Source organism: Dendrobates tinctorius, unplaced genomic scaffold, assembly GCF_039654945.1.
Source record: "Dendrobates tinctorius isolate UK_male_01 unplaced genomic scaffold, ASM3965494v1 ptg000257l, whole genome shotgun sequence".
Classification (NCBI taxonomy): domain Eukaryota; kingdom Metazoa; phylum Chordata; class Amphibia; order Anura; family Dendrobatidae; genus Dendrobates; species Dendrobates tinctorius.
In genome coordinates this window covers 5,651,818-5,671,758 of record NW_027361924.1, presented here as the reverse complement: position 1 = coordinate 5,671,758, position 19,941 = coordinate 5,651,818, and the positions used below count along the sequence as shown (strand labels likewise).

Genomic DNA, 19,941 nt, shown 5'->3' with positions numbered 1-19,941 from the left:
TTAAAGTTGAATTCTGATTGGTCCTTAAAATGTAAACAAGGCTGCATTGCCTGCGAGGCATTTTCTGTACGAGGCCTTGTTGTGTTGTTTTTTGTAGTGTTTTGTTCCTGACGTCACGGAACATAGAAAAATAAGAAATATATCTTTAAAAAAAATACAGATTTATTGTGTATGCACGTGTTGGTTACATGTACGCTCCAGAACTCAGGATATGGGGTGCGGGTTGTATTTGGTGTTAGCATTGTGAATTAATTACGTACGTGATGGGGGATGAGTAGAAGGATCTCAGAACCTAACCTGGTGTACCGCCATCTTTGTATTGGCTTTAATAGTGATTAATCGACATCCACTGAAAGAGGAACACGTAGCAGTTTTACTTTATGCGCACTAGATTGCGGCATTATCCTCACAATGCATTCTGGAACAGCTGGTTCTTGCCACTTTTAACCAGCAGTCAGCTATGCACACACATACATTGTACAAGGAAGGTAGTGAGAAACAATGTAAAGGTCATATGGGACGGTATTTCGCAAAAAAGCATAATTAATGTCCCAATATATAGCATAGCATTGTGGACTGTAATTGACCGGTTGCAAACAATCATATGAAAAAGGGGGAGAGGGCCCCCTGAAGAAGGTGCTTCCGAAACGCGCGTTGGGGCGGGGACCTGCACTTGCTATTTTCAGGTAACTCTCAATATACCGATGCAATTGTGATTTGTATTGTACATGATATGTATCTGTTATTATTCACAGCCTCATGAGCAATTCAAAGAAAAAAGCAGCATATACGTATATGGGAATTGTTATCCTTATTTCTCTTCTGCCTCTTTCACCCTGATGTATGGGCGTTTTTTTCTATGTCATATATGACAACACTTGTATACCATTGGCAATCGGGTTCCCCGGGTCCTGATCATGTTTTATTACTGACTAACTAGCACTGCTGCATGTTTTAATTGCAATTTGCTCTTTGCATTTCCACATCATAAAGTATTTTTTCACTATGACCTTTTGGTTGTTTTCTGGATTCGTCCTCTCCCCCTTTTACACACACACACACACTGGCGGAGGCGCACGTGCATAACATTTAGAATCTATCAATTATAAAAACTTTTTTAATTTCTAGTACTTTTTTGTTTAATTGTTTTACTCACAATATGGCTGCCATTACTAAATACCGGGATCCAGGAACTGATGTCTCATCGACACCAGTTGTTGCCCATTGGATAGTTACTCGAAAGTTTTCCTATGTTTTTGAAATGCCTGGTATTCTCTAAATCTTAAATGATGGCCGTCCAAAGTATCTTGTTGGATGGTTGCACTTTCTATGATATCCCTTTTAGTTTGAAGGTGTTCAAATGATACCAAACTGGGCCAGCTCATGCAGCTCCAAGTGACTGAACGCTTCCCATGGGCAGATCACCGTAATATCTAAAAGAAGGAAAAAAAAAACAAAACACATAGCGGTTATATCTCATAGGCACTAGGTGGCGGAATCGATTCCTGTCTTTTCATTATCCTTTGGCAGCAGCGCAGTTAAACCCATTTTGTTTCTAGTGCCTTTGATATATTTTTATGTTAGTATTGACATTTAAAAAAAAAAAAAAGTAGTGAACAACGCCTTTATCTCTTTATAGACAAGTGATTGATTTTTTTTTTTCTTCAACATTTTTTTTGACTAGTTCTCTTGTGTGACACCAATAATTTTACCATTTAATATACTGGGTAAAAAAAACACAATGAACGGTGAAATGGTGAAAAAAAAAAAAAAGAGTTCAGAGTGTGGTATCATGATTCTCCAGGCAGAATTAAGCCGGTGCAGTAATGAGTTAAGGCACATTTAATTATATTAGTTTAGTAAATGAGGATTATTTTCTCCTTGTCATGTCCCGTTATCCCTAATCCTCACTTTCCTGTCAGCAGAGACATCCAGGGGGGAGGGATAAGGAGATTAGTTTTTTTTATTAAAAAAATCCTCTTAAAGATTGTACATTTTGTCAGCAAAAAGGAAATCAATTACCGCTGCTGGAAACCTGCGCTGCGAGGTGATATATTTTACTTTTTGGTTTATTGTAAAGTATATGCTAAAATAAAGCAAAAAGGAAATCTGCATAAAAGATGGTTATCTATGTCACAGGATGGATCTGTAGCAGTGATGCTGATGACCATTATTTCCAAGTAGTTTGTGGTTGACCCTTGTATAGCTCACCTCTAAGATTCCAATATATTGTACCATACCACTACAGAGAGCAGAACAAGAAAAGGATAAATGTATGTACGGTATGTATATAGCGGCTGTTACCTGTGCCAAGTCCATCCATGCCTGGAATTTCATCTCCAAACCTGAAGCCAAAACAAGAGAAATAAATTGATAAAAATATATAGAAAATAATGAGAAATGGTTGAGAAGTTTCTCATACTAAAGAGACAGTGTTATAGTAATTACAGTATATTCTTAAACATGGTGTCAGTATTATATTACGTATATTCTTGTACATAGGATCAATATTATAGCCGTTATATTCTTGTACATAGGGGCAGTATTATAGTAGTTTTATTCTTGTACGTGGGGGCAGTATTATAGTAGTTATATTCTTGTACATAGGGACAGTATTATAGTAGTTATATTCTTGTACATAGGGTCAGTATCATAGTAGTTATATTCTTGTACATATGGGGCAGTATTATAGTAGTTATATTCTTGTACATAGGGGGCAGTATTATAGTAGTTATATTCCTGTACATAGAAGCAGTATTATAGTAGTTATATTCTTGTACATAGGAAGCAGTATTATAGTAGTTATATTCTTGTACATAGGAGGCAGTATTATAGTAGCTATATTATTGTACATAGGGGCAGTATTATAGTAGTTATATTCTTGTACATAGGGTCAGTATTATAGTAGTTATATTCTTGTACATAGGGTCAGTATTATAGTAGTTATATTCTTGTACATGGAGCAGTATTATAGTAGTTATATTCTTGTATATGGGGCAGTATTATAGTAGTTATATTCTTGTACATAGGAGGCAGTATTATAGTAGTTATATTCTTGTACATAGGGGGCAGTATTATAGTAGTTATATTCTTGTACATAGGAGCAGTATTATAGTAGTTATATTCTTGTACATTGGAGCAGCATTATAGTAGTTATATTCTTGTACATAGGAGCAGTATTATAGTAGTTATATTCTTGTACATAGGAGCAGTATTATAGTAGTTATATTATTGTACATAGGGGGCAGTATTATAGTAGTTATATTCTTGTACATAGGAGCAGTATTATAGTAGTTATATTCTTGTACATAGGAGCAGTATTATAGTAGTTATATTATTGTACATAGGGGCAGTATTATAGTAGTTATATTCTTGTACATAGAGTCAGTATTATAGTAGTTATATTCTTGTACATAGGAGCAGTGTTATAGTAGTTATATTCTTGTATATGGGGCAGTATTATAGTAGTTATATTCTTGTACATTGGAGCAGCATTATAGTAGTTATATTCTTGTACATAGGGGCAGTATTATAGTAGTTATATGCTTGTGTATAGGGGGCAGTATTATAGTAGTTATATGCTTGTGTATAGGGGGCAGTATTATAGTAGTTATATTCTTGTACATTGGAGCAGTATTATAGTAGTTATATTCTTGTACATAGGGGCAGTATTATAGTAGTTATATTCTTGTACATAGGGGCAGTATTATAGTAGTTATATTCTTGTACATAGGGGCAGTATTATAGTAGTTATATTCTTGTACATAGGGGGCAGTATTATAGTAGTTATATTCTTGTGTATAGGGGCAGTATTACAGTAGTTATATTTTTGCATGTAAGGGGCAGTATTGTGCTTTAACTTGTAATTTAAAATAAAGTAATAAAATATTGTCTCTTCAACTAATAAATTATCAGTAATTCACACTCTGTGGTCTTACCCTAGAACTCCCTTTCTTGGTGGTTTGCTTTTAAAGTTTCTTGTCTCCCTTTGTTTAAATTTTGGAGCTCTTCTCGGTGTTGGTCCTAATTTTGCTGGAGGCACTGGGTTATTTGCTAGTGGAGCCAATGTTTTTGTCTCAGTTGGCGCAGCTCCATCTGGTATTTCAGGTTCATCCTCTTCATCGGCATCTTCTTCCAGATCATTATTTCCTCTGCCTTCATTCACCTCTTCTACTTTCTGCCCAGCACGCGCACCCTCATTGTCCTTTTTTGACTCTTCTACTTTAGGTCCATCGTGAATGATATTTTGGTCTGCAGACTCTCTCCTTTTTTCCTGAGGTTCTTGATCAATGGTTTCTGTGACTCTTATGGAGGCCTGGGTCTGCGGTTCTGCAGGTTCTGTTGCTATTACTGGTGCAGATGTTTTAATCCTGTAAAGGGAAAAAAAATTCCATAAATATTATGGTGTAAAGTCCAATACGTGATGGTCTCATAATTTGTGTTACAAGACCTAAGCTACTTAGCCTAGACATCCCACCACTGGTCCAAGTGTTAACATTGCCATCTAGGTTGCATTCGGGGCGCAGCCTAAATGTCGGCCCATTGGATTTAGAGGTAAAACATCTGAGCAGTGCAATGATGAATAGGAATTGGTAGATACTTATCGATGTTTCCTCTTGAAGGGCTCATGTTTCTTAGATCTCCCTCCTCCGGAATCGTCATCCAGCTGCATCTACGAAGGAGAAATACAACCCCTTCAGTCATAGTATGCAGAAAATGCATATTTATCAATGGTCGCATGCACCCATTTCTAAGGATCGATCGATTATAGCTTGGGCAAAGGGTCAAATGCCCCCCTGTCCTAAACATTATGGAGACCCCACTACCCCATAGTAAACACTTTCTTAGGCCTCTTTCACAAGTCTGTGTCCGGTACGTGTGGTGACAGTTTTCAGACGTACCGGAGACACTGACACATGAAGACCCATTCAAATGAATGGGTCTGTGCATATGTCAGTGTGTTTCAATGGACCGTGTGTCCGTGGGCAAAACACGCTGACATGTCGGTTTTTACCGGCAGCACGGTCCACAAAATGTCCCTCACGTGCACACGAACAACACACATTGCCATCCGATTGACACGCATCGGCACCTTAGAAGAAGCGTTACAGAAGCGCTGTTCCCCGGCAGCAGGTGCTGAAAACGGCGCTCCTCATTCTCCCCTGCTCTGTCGGCGATCGACGCGAGCAGAGGAGAATGATGAGTTATATTAAAGTCAAAACGACAGCAGGTGAGGGCTTTTAGGACTATTACTCCCATCATCGGACACCTGCTGCTGCTCTTAACAGTGACAGCAGGAGCAGATGATCGGGGTATTCCTCACCCACCGCCTGAGATATAACTTAATGAATGAAAAACCTGACATGGATTCACCCTTATTTACTTTAACCAACCAGGAAAAGCTCACAGCTGGGGGCTGCAACCCTCAATTGTCAGCTTCAGCAAGGTTGGTTATCAAGAATAGAGGGTTCCCCACGCTGTCTTTTTTAAATTATTTAAATTTTTTTTTTTTTTTTTTTAAACGATGGCGTGGTGCCCCCCCCCCCCATTTTTGACAACCAGCCTTGCTAAAGCTCACAGCTGCGGGCTGGTGTTTTTAGGCTGGGGGACCTATATCAATGGCCCCTTACCAGTGTGAGAATACCAGCCCCCAGCTGTCTGCTTTAGCAAGGTTTGCTGTAAAAAATGGGGGGACCCCAAGCCATTTTTTAAAATTATTTAAATAATTTAAAAAAAAAACAGCGTGGGGACCCCTCTATTCTTGATAACCAGCCTGGCTGAAGCTGACAGCTAAGGGTTGTAGCCCCAGCTGTGAATTTCACCTGGTTGGTTAAAGAAAATAGGGGTGAACCCACATCGGGTTTTTCATTCATTTATTTAGTTATATCGCAGGCAGCGGGGAAGGAATACCCTGATCATCCGCTCCTGATGTCACTGTTATTAGCGGCAGCAGGTGTCGGATGATGGGAGTAATAGTCCCAAAAGCCCCCACCTGCTGTCATCATTGTGACTTTAATATAGCTCATCATTCTTCTCTGCTCACGCCAATCGCCGGCAAAGCAGGGGAGAATGATGAGAGCCGTCTTCAGCACCTGTCGTTGGTGAACTGCACTTACTGCAGTGCTTCTTCCCCGGCGGCGGTCCGTGTGGTACTGATGCGGCACACGTGTGCCGCAAATATCACATTCACCGGACACTGATAACTCCGGTACTGGTTTTTCCAATACTGGAAATATCAGGACGTGTGAAACAGGCCTTAGGCAGCTGTTACGGACTTTGTGGCACTGGCTGGTTTATTGAAACATTGGTATATGGATAGTGTATGACTGTTTTATATATTACATTAAAAAATGCTTTTTTTTCTCTCTGTTTGGCAGTGTTATATAGGCATGCATGGTTGTACTATGTGTTTACTGTGGGTCACAACACCGGCAACTATTTTGTGGCCCCTAACCTGTGGGCCGGTAACACTACCTAAGCCCCTTCCTCCAGTACTGAACCCATCTGCCCGCCCAAGCCTATCTTTTGTATCATAAGAAAATTCTGATGTTGCTCTTTCACCTAATTTTTTTTCTGTTTTGTTTTTTTTTTCTGAAATTTGACATAACGTGTATCCAATTTTATTATTATTATTATTTATTTCTATAGCACCATTGGTTCCATGGTGCTGTACATGAGAAGGGGTTACATACAAATTACAGATATCACTTACAGTAAACAAACTAACAATCACAGACTGATACAGAGGAGAGAGGACCCTGCCCTTTCGGGCTTACATGCTACAGGATGGTGGGGAAGGAGACAGTAGGTTGGGGGGTTGCAGCAGTTCCGGTGTTGGTTGAGGTGATATCACCGGTAGTGATGAGAGAGAAGGAGGTAGCGGGGTCATTGCAGGCTGTAGGCTTTCTTGAAGAGGTGGGTTTTCAGGTTCCGTCAGAAGGATCCAAATGTGGTTGATAGTCGGACTTGTTGGGGCAAAGAATTCCAGAGAATAGGGGCTATTCGGGAGAAGTCTTGGAGGCGGTTGGGTGAGGAGCGAATAAGTGTGGAGGAGAGAAGGAGGTCTTGGGAGGACCGGAGATTACGTGAGGGAAGGTATCGGGAGATTAGTTCAGAGACATATGGGGGAGACAGGTTATAGATGGCCTTGTCGGTCAGTATTAGTAATTTGAACTGGATACGCTGAGGGAATGGGAGCCAGTGAAGAGATTTGCAGAGTGGAGAAGCGGAGGAGTAGCGAGGAGAGAGATGAATTAGTCGGGCGGCAGAGTTAAGGATGGACTGGAGAGGTGCGAGGGTGTTAGCAGGGAGACCACAGAAAAGGCTGTTGCAGTAGTCGAGGAGGGAGATGATGAGGGCATGCACAAGCATTTTAGTAGACTGAGGGTTGAGGAAAGGAACGGATTCTGGAAATATTTTTGAGCTGGAGGCGACAGGAGGTAGAGAGAGCTTGGATGTGCGGGTTGAGGGACAGGGCAGAGTCAAAGGTTACTCCGAGGCAGCGGACTTCCGGTACTGGGGAAAGTGTGATGTCATTAATTTTTATAGCTAGGTCGGGTAAGGAAGATCTGTGAGATGGAGGAAAGATGATGAGTTCAGATTTGTCCACATTGAGCTTGAGGAAGTGAGAGGAGAAGAAGGAGGATATGGCTGATAGACACTCTGGGATTCTGGACAGCAGAGAGGTGACGTCTGGGCCAGAGAGGTAGATCTGAGTGTCAGCATAAAGGTGGTAGTGGAATCCGTGGGACTTTGAGTTGCCCCAGACCAAGTGTATAGATTGAGAAGAGTAGGGGTCCTAAAACAGAGTCTTGGGGGACTCCAACAGAGAGAAGATGGGATGAGGAGGTGGTGTGGGAGTGGGAGACGCTGAATGTGAGTTTGGAAAGGTATGAGGAGATCCAGGATAGGGAAAGGCCTTTGATGCCGAAGGAGGAGAGGATCTGTAGTAGGAGGCAGTGGTCAACTGTGTCAAATGTAGAGGACAGGTCTAGAAGGAGGAGTAGAGAGTATTGTCCATTTGATTTTTCTGTAAGTAGGTGGTTAGTAATTTTGGTCAGGGCTGTCTCAGTGGAGTGATGGGGGCAGAAACCAGATTGTAGATTGTCAGAGAGCAAGTTAGACGATAGGTGGGAGGAAAGTTCAGCATGGACGTGCTGCTCCAGGAGTTTGGAAGCGAGTGGGAGCAACGATATTGGGCAATAGCTGGACATAGCGGTTGGGTCGAGGGTTGGCTTTTTATATATATTTTTAGTTTTAATTTTGACTTTTTGTATACAACTATATTACATTATTTACATTTGTATATACCTATTTTATTACATATCTGTCCTTAGTCTTAAATTTAGCCCTAACCCAAGCCCTAAATCTAGCCCAATCCCTAGAACTAACCTTAATCCTAGCCCTAATTCTAACCCTAACCTTAGTCCTACCCTTAAATTTAGCTCCAACCCTGGTCCAATCCCTAACCCTTGTGCTAGCCCTAACCCTAACCTTAGGGTACCGTTACACCTAGCGATGCACCAGTGATCCCGACTAGCGATATGACGCGGTCAGGATCGCTGGTGCATCGCTGGGTGGTCGCTAGTGAGCTGCCACTCAGGCAGATCTCACTAGCGACATCGCTGGGGACGGGGGTCGCTACTTACCTGTCAGACGCGGCGATCCTGCGTCCTCCCGCCCGGCTCCACGCGTCGCTCGTCGTCACAGCAGGAAGCGCCGCAGGAAGTGACCGACAAGAAATGATCCAGCAGCTTCTCGCACGATCAGCGATAATCAGCAGGGGAGCCGGTCGGAGGTAAGTATCACATGCAGCAATATCGCTAGCAATATCGCTGCAACGTCACAAAATCGGTGACTTTGCAGCGATATTGCTAGCGATATCGCAGTGTGTAACGGGGGCTTTAGTCATAGATCTAACCTTAGCACTATACCCAGTGCTTTCCTTAGCTCTAAGTCTAAACCTAACCCTAGTCCTAGCCCTAACCCTATACTCAATCCTATCCTTAGCCCTAAGTTTAAACCTTTCCCTAGTACTAGCCCTAACCCTAGTCCTAATCCTAGCCCTTTACCCAGTCCTATCCTTAGCCCTAAGTCTAAACCTAAGCCTAATTTTAGCCCTAACCCTAGCTCTATAACCGATCCTATCCTTAACCCTAACCCTAGACCTATACCCTGTCCTATCCTTAGCCCTAAGTCTAATCCTAACACTAACCCTCGTTAGGGTTAAGAAAAACCTGTACATATGTAACAGCAGGATTAGTAACGAATGAATGAAGACCGCCTTTAATAACGCCATGCACGTGATTCAATAGTCGTCGGTAGCTCCTCAGTTTGTCTTCACAGTTGCCACAGTCTGCATACGCAGCTCCAGGACTGCACTTGCCAGCACCGATCATTTGACAGTAGGAGGCATGGGGGTGACATTTTTCCTCCATAGACTTTAGCACCCTGTGTATCCACCCCTGTGACTAATGCGCCATGCCACTGCCGGTATGGTGCTATTATATTGGCAGTGTTAGGCGCTTCCTATTTAGGCACAGTACGACATCATCAGCAGCATGTGACCAGGAAAATGGCCACAACTAGACAAGTCCTTTATTTTCATCATCGTAGCATCGTGTTTGCTTTGTCCCACATGTTTTCTGATCCTCTTCTGGACATTTGGAACGTGGGAGGCTTCATAGACGCTCTGAGTATATGCACACAACTAATCAGATTACGCTCCCAGCAATTCTGTAAATGCACCGCTGCACTCTTCTGGAATAATCCACTTTTATCACAGCTGCGTAAGGAAGTACATGACTCTGTATGACCCGGAGACAACCTCCATATGGATGTAATAGCGGGGAGTCTGTGCAGACAGCAGGAGCTTACGACGTTCTCATATTTCTCGCTACCCAAATTGAACAACCCCCTATTGGGGCCACGTCCATACACTATGTACATGCATGGTGCCCCGGTCCTACATACAAATATCAGATTACATAGATGATAAACTCTGACGTGCCTGTTGTGGAAACCATCATTAGTGCCACCTACAATGGAGCAGGTAAAGAGTATTAATGAATTAAAGGGCTCTCATCCCATCAGATCAGTTCAACCTAAGCCTGAGTTGTCACATAGGCCACGAATGACGTATGTCAATATTTCCTTTTTAGGTAATATGCACATGGTAAGATTTTCCAAATAAGATTCTCCCTTGTATAAAACATAATTGCATGGAGCCATTTACATGTCCCTCCACTCGGGGTTATGGATCTGCGACCTACATTCAAAGTCTCCCTCTACGGCATCCATCACTCGTGTCCAGATACACTTCTTTACAATGCTATCTAATGCTTCACAAACATTACCTTATATGCTCAAATAACTATAGAGCCGCCCATCACCAATTTTTGGACCGTTGGGTGTCTAATTTAATATTTTTTTATGATGCTAGAAGAGAGTATTTTCTTGCATGGTCCTCTGAGTAATAGATGCCATAGAAGTTTTGCAAAGGCTAAGGAGCCGCAGGTTAGAGTCCCCGATGTTGGAGAAATCCAGTAGACCTTTAAAACTATGACATTTGACGTGTATGTTCTACAAAATTTGTACAAGATGAGAGCATAATTTGGGCAAAATTGACGTAAAGCAATTTTTTGAAAAGCAATAAAATTGGGACAATTTTTACATGACTACCTAGGTTTCTAGTTTTATTATAGATGGGAAACGAGTAGATTCTGGTCTCCTATTAGGTATATCGGTACATTATATCAGCACCTTAGCAATATTAATATATGTCCGGATGCATTTTAGCTTCCAGTTCTTACAAAACTCGTTTGCCCCCATTAAACGAGAACAAACTGTTAAAAAAAAAATTAATTCAACTTGTGAAAAAAAAGTCACTTTCGAAGTTCTGATTATAATGTATAAATACGGTGAGAGCGTAAAAATATGAAGTCTATCGGATCATTCACATGACGAAGGATATTTAACAGGTCTCTGAAATTGGTAAATTATTTAGTTAAGTACAATGTCTCCTAATAGGTTTCCAACAACTGTTCTAAAAGTTTCTAGAAGATAAACATTTTGTTTTTTCTCTTTTTTATTTTAATTATTCTATGTTTAAATCACCATACAGTATAGCAACATTTAGTTAATTTGGTCTAAAACATCATTGGCTTGACGTTAGCCGAACTTTTAAGACATTCATATACACAAGACCTGCCGTTCTGAAGATGCTCTGAATTTGGTCATTTTTCCTGCTTCCAACACATCGACTTTGCACTTGCTGCCTAATATATCCCTTTCTTTCCCTTGACGAGTGCCTTTAGTATAATAAAATGTTATTTACTTCACCTATGGTTTAATTGTTATGGCTGACTGGTGTGCATTAGGGATCTATCACAAGTTCACAGATCCTTTCTACAGTTGTAGTAATGAGATGAATCTTACCTTGCTGGAAGGAGAAGACTTCCTCCAAGAGATTATTTGTATACACACAAGTAGCCGTAATTGAGCTGCATGCTGTGTGTCGGAGCTTATTAATAGCTACTTAGAGCAGCTTGCTGACATCATTAAGTACTGAGCTGTCAGACACCCATCCGAAGTTACGATTGACATCCAGGACAGATTAACTGCAACTGATTATAGCTAACACTGATGTATGTTATGAACTAAGGTATGGATGATTCCACTTATGCATTTATTTTACAGGACAGGAATCTGAATGGACAATTTGAAATATAGTACACTCAGATATAGTGATATATATATATATAATCAATATAGTTAATTTAGTTAAAAGCTAATTTTAGGGAACAGCGATGGGACTGTATTCTTCCCCACGTTTGCAATCTAGATGTATTATTAATTATATTCTAAAGCCTAACTGCTAACATTTCTTAATGTAATACCTTACTATATGAATTCAAATAGTAAAGTCACACCTTACTTAGGCACTTTGGCTTTAGAATATAAATAGAAATGGAAAATATGGAGGTAGAATATGCTCCCATCGCTGTTCCATAAAATTAGCCTATATCTAAATTAACTGCTCTTCTTTCATTGCTCTTCTGCCATAAATGATGATCTCATATGTGCATTTTTTTCCAAATTATATCACTTCCAGGCTTCTAATCTCAGTGACTGCAGTGCCTAGTCTTTTAACAGACCTAACTGACAGTCACAGTTATGGTAGTTGGCTCCCAGACTTGCATTGGACATAGTTGTAGAGAAGTGTTCTCACACTAGAGCACGTAATATAGAAAGAGGTTATAATGTGCATAGAGCAGGAGGTTTTATAAAAAAAATTTGTATAGCTGAAATAGAGTTCAAGCACACTAGACTTAATCATTATGCTGAATGAAGCAGAATTTGTGAGGGAAACTTTATTCCATCTATATACATCAGTAATAAGAGCTTATGCTGCCCCTGCATTTACTTGAATTAAGCACTGATATTTATATATTGTGTATTGCAAACTGAATAATCTTCAATTCACCTGGAACCGCTATGGGGGCTTAGGTTGCACCCTTATTTGCCAGAACTATCTGTTGATATATTACATATTTTAGACTCAACAGTCTTGTTGAAAAGCAATCTGTAAGATATATTTTCATTGTTAATTTAGATAGAAAGCACTTATAGAAAACTTTAATTCAGCCCCACCATAGGAGCTTACTGTGCACTCTGTCAGAATTCCAAGAAAAGGCAATGAATCTACTTTTCAGAATTAAATTCATACTATTTTGAATTTTTTTTTGTTCTTTTGTCTGAATTTTTTTAATCAAAATAATTTGGGGTGTCATATGCAGGAAACCAAAATGAAGTCTACTCTGCACACTTATTTGCTAATATTGTACATTTTTATGTGTTTCATATAGGATATGTAACTTTAAAACCTTAACCTGAAAATTAATGAATAAAATGCATTTTCATCTTTACCTCACATTGAACCTATCTGTGATTATGCTCTTTCAGCATGCATGGAACCGCAATGGGGACTATCACTTCCCATTTGGCAAAAGTTATGCATAATACATGATATATTGAGAACTATAGCATTATGAATGTAAGTTAAATAATTAGTAAAATACTTTAGTGTTTCTTCATAGGAAGTCACTGAGAGGATTATTTCATATACATGGGACCACCATTGAAACTAACCCTTCTCCATTTTGCCAAAAATCAGAATTAGATATGATATATTAGGTATGTAAAATCATTGATAAGATAGCATGTATTTTTAATGTTACTAGCTAAGAAGCACAATGATTGACAGAAGTGTTACGCTATATATGGTACAGTAATGGGTGCTAACTGTGGGCCAAATGTTATACATCTTAGTAGATACAGACATAGAGAATCTATCAGGAAATGCTTTTTTGTGTTTTATTACTTTTTACCAGAATGATTCTTGATTTCAGCAAGTGAAAAAAATTAGAGGGTGATTTACTGTATTTTTTTTGTTGTTGCTGATATCTAGATATAATCGTAAGGATATGGTCTCTGTTTCAACCAAACAATATTTTTTTAAATTGTGATACCGTTTTCCTGGCTTTCCTGACCTATTCTGTTTCTATTTTATGTTTTTGCATTTTCTCTGCTAATCCTCCTGTTTCATTACTTTGTCTCAGCGAGCTCTTTGCAGCTTCTTGCACAAATACTTTATGTTCTCTGCTCTTCAACCTTAAGCTTCAGTGAAGCTCTGGATTCACTTTTTTTCTTCAACTCCTAACAAATACTAGTGTAAAGTATAAATTGCATGGTCATATAAATCTATGTGTGTGTGTGTGTGTGTGTGTGTGTGTATATTAATCTATACATGCACACCTAATTTAGGAAAAGGATGATGGAGTGGTGGTGATTTGTAGATTTTTTTTTTTTGTACTTTCTGTACATTTAACTTGGCTCTCAGGCCTCCTTTACCTTATCACATCCATGGAGCAGCTTTGCCTTTGTGAAGGGATTACATTACCTGATTGTCTTGGAGCTATGTTTGGAAGAATGTCTGAGTAAGCGTATATTTAATCTGTGACATCAGAGGACAAATGTACAGCACTGAGAAAGCAGATGAAGGAAAGGAAAAAATACATTTAGATAGAACATTCAGTTATTCAGTCCATCAGCGTCTTTATGGATGTTGATGAGATCATTTGTAATCAGTAAGTAAGAGTGCAGCTCTGGGTATAATACAGGAGGTAACTCAGGATCAGTAATGTAATGTATGTACACAGTGACTACACCAGCAGAATAGTGAGTGCAGCTCTGGGTATAATACAGGAGGTAACTCAGGATCAGTAATGTATGTACACAGTGACTACACCAGCAGAATAGTGAGTGCAGCTCTGGGTATAATACAGGAGGTAACTCAGGATCAGTAATGTAATGTATGTACACAGTGACTGCACCAGCAGAATAGTGAGTGCAGCTCTGGAGTATAATACAGGAGGTAACTCAGGATCAGTAATGTAATGTATGTACACAGTGACTGCACCAGCAGAATAGTGAGTGCAGCTCTGGGTATAATACAGGAGGTAACTCAGGATCAGTAATGTAATGTATGTACACAGTGACTACACCAGCAGAATAGTAAGTGCAGCTCTGGGTATAATACAGGAGGTAACTCAGGATCAGTAATGTAATGTATGTACACAGTGACTGCACCAGCAGAATAGTGAGTGCAGCTCTGGGGTATAATACAGGATGTAACTCAGGATCAGTAATGTAATGTATGTACACAGTGACTGCACCAGGAGAATAGTGAGTGCAGCTCTGGAGTATAATACAGGATGTAACTCAGGATCAGTAATGTAATGTATGTACACAGTGACTGCACCAGCAGAATAGTGAGTGCAGCTCTGGGGTATAATACAGGATGTAACTCAGAATCAGTAATGTAATGTATGTACACAGTGACTGCACCAGCAGAATAGTGAGTGCAGCTCTGGAGTATAATACAGGATGTAACTCAGGACCAGTAATGTACTGTATATACACAGTGACTGCAAGAGCAGTATAGTGAGTGCATCTCTGGAGTATAATACAGCATATAACTCAGGATCAGTAATGTAATGTATGTACACAGTGACTGTACCAGCAGAATAGTGAGTGCAGCTCTGGGGTATAATACAGGATGTAACTCATGATCAGTAATGTATGTACACAGTGACTGCACCAGCAGAATAGTGAGTGCAGCTCTGCGGTATAATACAGGGTGCAACTCAGGATCAGTAATGTAATGTATGCACACAGTGACTGCACCAGCAGAATAGTAAGTGCAGCTCTGGGGTATAATACAGGATGTAACTCAGGATCAGTAATGTAATGTATGTACACAGTGACTGTACCAGCAGAATAGTGAGTGCAGCTCTGGAGTATAATACAGGATGTAACTCAGGATCAGTAATGTATGTGCACAGTGACTGCACCAGCAGAATATTGAGTGCAGCTCTGGAGTATAATACAGGATGTAACTCAGGATCAGTAATGTAATGTATGTACACAGTGACTGCACCAGCAGAATAGTGAGTGCAGCTCTGGGGTATAATACAGGATGTAACTCAGGATCAGTAATGTATGTACACAGTGACTGCACCAGCAGAATAGTGAGTGCAGCTCTGGAGTATAATACAGGATGTAACTCAGGAGCAGTAATGTATGTACACAGTGACTGCACCAGCAGAACAGTGAGTGCAGCTCTGGGGTATAATACAGGATGTAACTCAGGATCAGTAATGTAATGTATGTACACAGTGACTGCACCAGCAGGATAGTGAGTTAGTGAGTGCAGCTCTGGGGTATAATACAGGATGTAACTCAGGATCAGTAATGTAATGTATGTATACAGTGACTGCACCAGGAGACTAGTGAGTTCAGGTCTGGAGTATAATACAGGATGTAACTCAGGATCAGTAATGTAATGTATGTACACAGTGACTGCACCAGCAGAATAGTGAGTGCAGCTCTGGAGTATAATACAGCATGTCATTCAGGATCAGTAATGTAATGTATGTACACAGTGACTGCACCAGCAGAATAGTGAGTGCAGCTCTGGAGTATAATACAGGATGTAATTCAGGATCAGTAATGTAATGTATGTACACAGTGACTGCACCAGCAGAATAGTGAGTGCAGCTCTGGAGTATAATACAGGATGTAATTCAGGATCAGTAATGTAATGTATGTACACAGTGACTGCACCAGCAGGATAGTGAGTGCAGCTCTGGGGTATAATACAGGATGTAACTCAGGATCAGTAATGTAATGTATGTACACAGTGACTGCACCAGCAGAATAGTGAGTGCAGCTCTGGAGGATAATACAGGATGTAACTCAGGATCAGTAATGTACAAATATCAGCCACAAATTTGTGTTCAGCCAAAAATATTTTCTTATCCTAATAATGTCATTCATCATTCACTGCACAGCTCATAATTCTGTCAGATCCGGCCAAGTACAACAGGGACTATTCCAAGGTTAAGAAAATGTTGGGAGCCTAGATACTAATTGTAGACAAATGTCTGCATTGGAGCTTTGCCCGTCCAGGGCTGGACCCTCATGCCATGTAGTGTAATGGGCGGAGTATACTGAATGACACACAATGATGTTTGTTTACAATTTTTTGGTGCTACTTTTTTACATTTAGATCACTTTTACTAATGTGTTATTATCTGTCTGTTATAAAACCACAGATCATAACTTGAGCATGCGCTATCAGTCATTACCGCACAGGATCAATTGGGGGCGTTGCTTCAGCTGCAAGTAGCCATATAAAATGATTAGTCCCAGTAATTATGAAGCCAGGGCTGCCCGAGGGCTAAAAAGAGGAGTCTCCCTCCTTCATTTACACCATTGTATCTGCATTCTGGGTGGTGCCCCTTTTCTCTCGCTTGGCCACTCAGGAGGCTGGTAAAGTTGTGTTGCAACCTGTGAGTGCTGTGCTGCGGCCATCCTGATCGCCGAGGGTCTTGACATGCTGAGTGAGCTGTGAGGATTTCAGCTTCTCATGCACTGCCTCAAGATTCAGACTTTAAGTATACCTGCCAACTTTTCTGGAAGGTCCAGGAGATGCAGAGATCTCCCAGATGCCCAGAAGAGGCAGCGAATCTCCCAGGTTCTGCAAGTCAGCAATTGTGGAAGGTTTCTTTAGTCCCGCCATCTTGGAGAGGTGAGGGCAGAAGTATGGAGCTCTGATCCTTGGTGTTATCATCACTGTCCCCGATGGGGCTCACAATCTAATTTCCCTATCAGTATGTCTTTGGAGTATGGGAGGAAACTGGAGAACCCGGAGGAAACCCACACAAACACGGGAAGAACATACTCATTCCTTGCAGACTTTATGGTACAATATTATTTTAAAAGGGACGGTCACTTTAAAACAAGGACAGGTGATTATAAACTACGGCCCCCCACAATAATGAGAAATAAGATTATAGCGTAACTGCGGGAAATGGAGAGGAGATGCCTCAAAAAGGAGGAGGAGCTTCTATAAAAAGGAGGAATCTCAATAAGAAAGAGGAACTTCAATAAAGAGGAGGAGCTACAATGGGGAAGAGAAGCCTTACTATGGAGTAGCCTCAATAAGAAAAAAGACATATTAAAGAGGAGGAGCCTCAAGAAGGAGCTTCAAAAAGGAAGAGGAGACTCATTAAGGAAAAGTATCTTCTATAAAGAGGAGGAGCCTCAATAAGAGGAACTTCAATAAAGAGGAGGAGCTACAATGGGGAAGAGAAGCCTTACTATGGAGTAGCCTCAATAAGAAAAAAGACATATTAAAGAGGAGGAGCCTCAAGAAGGAGCTTCAAAAAGGAAGAGGAGACTCATTAAGGAAAAGTATCTTCTATAAAGAGGAGGAGCCTCAATAAGAGGAACTTCAATAAAGAGGAGGAGCTACAATGGGGAAGAGAAGCCTTACTATGGAGTAGCCTCAATAAGAAAAAAGACATATTAAAGAGGAGGAGCCTCAAGAAGGAGCTTCAAAAAGGAAGAGGAGACTCATTAAGGAAAAGTATCTTCTATAAAGAGGAGGAGCCTCAATAAGAGGAACTTCAATAAAGAGGAGGAGCTACAATGGGGAAGAGAAGCCTTACTATGGAGTAGCCTCAATAAGAAAAAAGACATATTAAAGAGGAGGAGCCTCAAGAAGGAGCTTCAAAAAGGAAGAGGAGACTCATTAAGGAAAAGTATCTTCTATAAAGAGGAGGAGCCTCAATAAGAGGAACTTCAATAAAGAGGAGGAGCTACAATGGGGAAAAGAAGCCTTACTATGGAGTAGCCTCAATAAGAAAAAAGACATATTAAAGAGGAGGAGCCTCAAGAAGGAGCTTCAAAAAGGAAGAGGAGACTCATTAAGGAAAAGTATCTTCTATAAAGAGGAGGAGCCTCAATAAGAGGAACTTCAATAAAGAGGAGGAGCTACAATGGGGAAGAGAAGTTTTACTATGGAGTAGCCTCAATAAGAAAAAAGACATATTAAAGAGGAGGAGCCTCAAGAAGGAGCTTCAAAAAGGAAGAGGAGACTCATTAAGGAAAAGTATCTTCTATAAAGAGGAGGAGCCTCAATAAGAGGAACTTCAATAAAGAGGAGGGACCTCAATAAGAAAAAAGACACAATTAACAGGAGGAACCTCAATAAAGAGGAGGAGCTACAAAAGGGAAGAGAAGCCTTAATATGGAGTAGCCTCAATAAGAAAAAAGACATTTAAGAGGAGGAGCCTCAAGAAGAAGGAGCTTCATAAAGGAAGAGGAGACTCATTAAGGAAAAGTATCTTCTATAAAGAGGAGGAGCCTCAATAAGAGGAACTTCAATAAAGAGGAGGGGCCTCAATAAGAAAAAAGAGACACAATTAACAGGAGGAACCTCAATAAGGAAGAGGAACTTCAATAAAGAGGAGCCTCAAGAAGAAAAAGGAGCCTCAAGAAGGAGCTTCAATAAGTAAGAGGAGCCTCAAGAAGAAGGAGGAGCCTCATTAACGAAAAGTATCTCCTATAAAGAGGAGGAGCCTCAACAAGGAAGAGGAGCCTCAAGAAGAAGGAGCTTCAATAAGGAAGAGGAGCCTCAATAAGAAGGAGGAGCCTTGTTAAGGAAAAGTATCTTCTATAAAGAGGAAGAGCTTCAATAAGGAAGTTGGCCCTCAATTAAGAGGAGGAGCCTCAATAAGGTAGAGGAGCTATTATAAAGAGCAGGTGCCTCAATGAGGAAGAGGTACTTCAATAAAGAGAAGGAGCTACAAAGGGGTAGAGAAGCCTTAATATGGATGAACCTCAATAAGAAAAGAAACACAATAAGGGGGAGGAGTCTCAAAAAGAAGGTGGGACTTCAATAAGGAGGAGGGTCCTCAATAAGGAAGATGAGCCTCAAGAAGAAGGAGCTTCAATAAGAAATAAGAGACACAATAAGGAGGAAGAGTCTCAATAAGGAGGAGGGTCCTCAATAAGAAAGAAGAGCCTGAATAAGGAGCAGGAGCCTCAGTAAGGAGGAGCAGCTTCAATAATGAGGAGCCTCAATAAGGGAGGGTGGTGGCTTTAGGTTTTAAAATGTCCTTTAATATTTATTATTACCATAAATGTCTACAAAAAAATATCCTTTAAAAAAAATTACAAAGGGACAAATGTCACTGCTAAATGTGTAAACTGGGTATGGGTGTAAATATTTTTGCAAAGCACGGATCAATAATCACAGAATTTTTGATGCTTTTGTAAAAATCTCTTTATTCCTTGTGACATTATAACAATATTATTATAAATAGACCACCGACCGTATGTATACAGTATATATATATATGTATATAATAAATAAGTACAGGAAACTCTACCCTATATATTGTGTATAGCAGGGGAAGAATTCATGGCAACCCAAACTACTAAGTCCCAGCATCACTTGCAAGGCATGCTGGGTAGTTAAAGGGAAATTCTACCTAAATGTATTGAACCTGTAAGACATATTAGAAAGTAACC

At 40.3% G+C, this 19,941-nt stretch overlaps 1 protein-coding gene across 1 annotated transcript; it reads right to left on the bottom strand.

Annotated features, from left to right (window-relative positions):
• Positions 1-1,170: 1,170 nt before the first annotated feature.
• LOC141069250 (uncharacterized) lies at positions 1,171-17,143 on the bottom strand. Its single transcript, XM_073558704.1, has 4 exons — positions 17,025-17,143; positions 3,939-4,370; positions 2,305-2,345; positions 1,171-1,433 (listed from the first exon to the last, which is right to left on the bottom strand). The coding sequence occupies exons 1-4, from the start codon at positions 17,141-17,143 to the stop codon at positions 1,357-1,359; spliced, it is 669 nt and encodes a 222-aa protein (XP_073414805.1). The 3' UTR covers positions 1,171-1,356.
• Positions 17,144-19,941: the final 2,798 nt, after the last annotated feature.

Excerpts from the sequence above, each read along its gene's own strand:
- LOC141069250 (XM_073558704.1), bottom strand. The coding sequence starts at position 17,143 with ATGGCGGGACTAAAGAAACCTTCCACAATTGCTGACTTGCAGAACCTG. Across the intron at positions 4,371-17,024 it reads CCTTCCAGAAAAGTTGGCAG|GATTAAAACATCTGCACCAG; the intron begins GTATACTTAAAG and ends TTCCCTTTACAG. Across the intron at positions 2,346-3,938 it reads CCAAGAAAGGGAGTTCTAGG|GTTTGGAGATGAAATTCCAG; the intron begins GTAAGACCACAG and ends TTTTGGCTTCAG.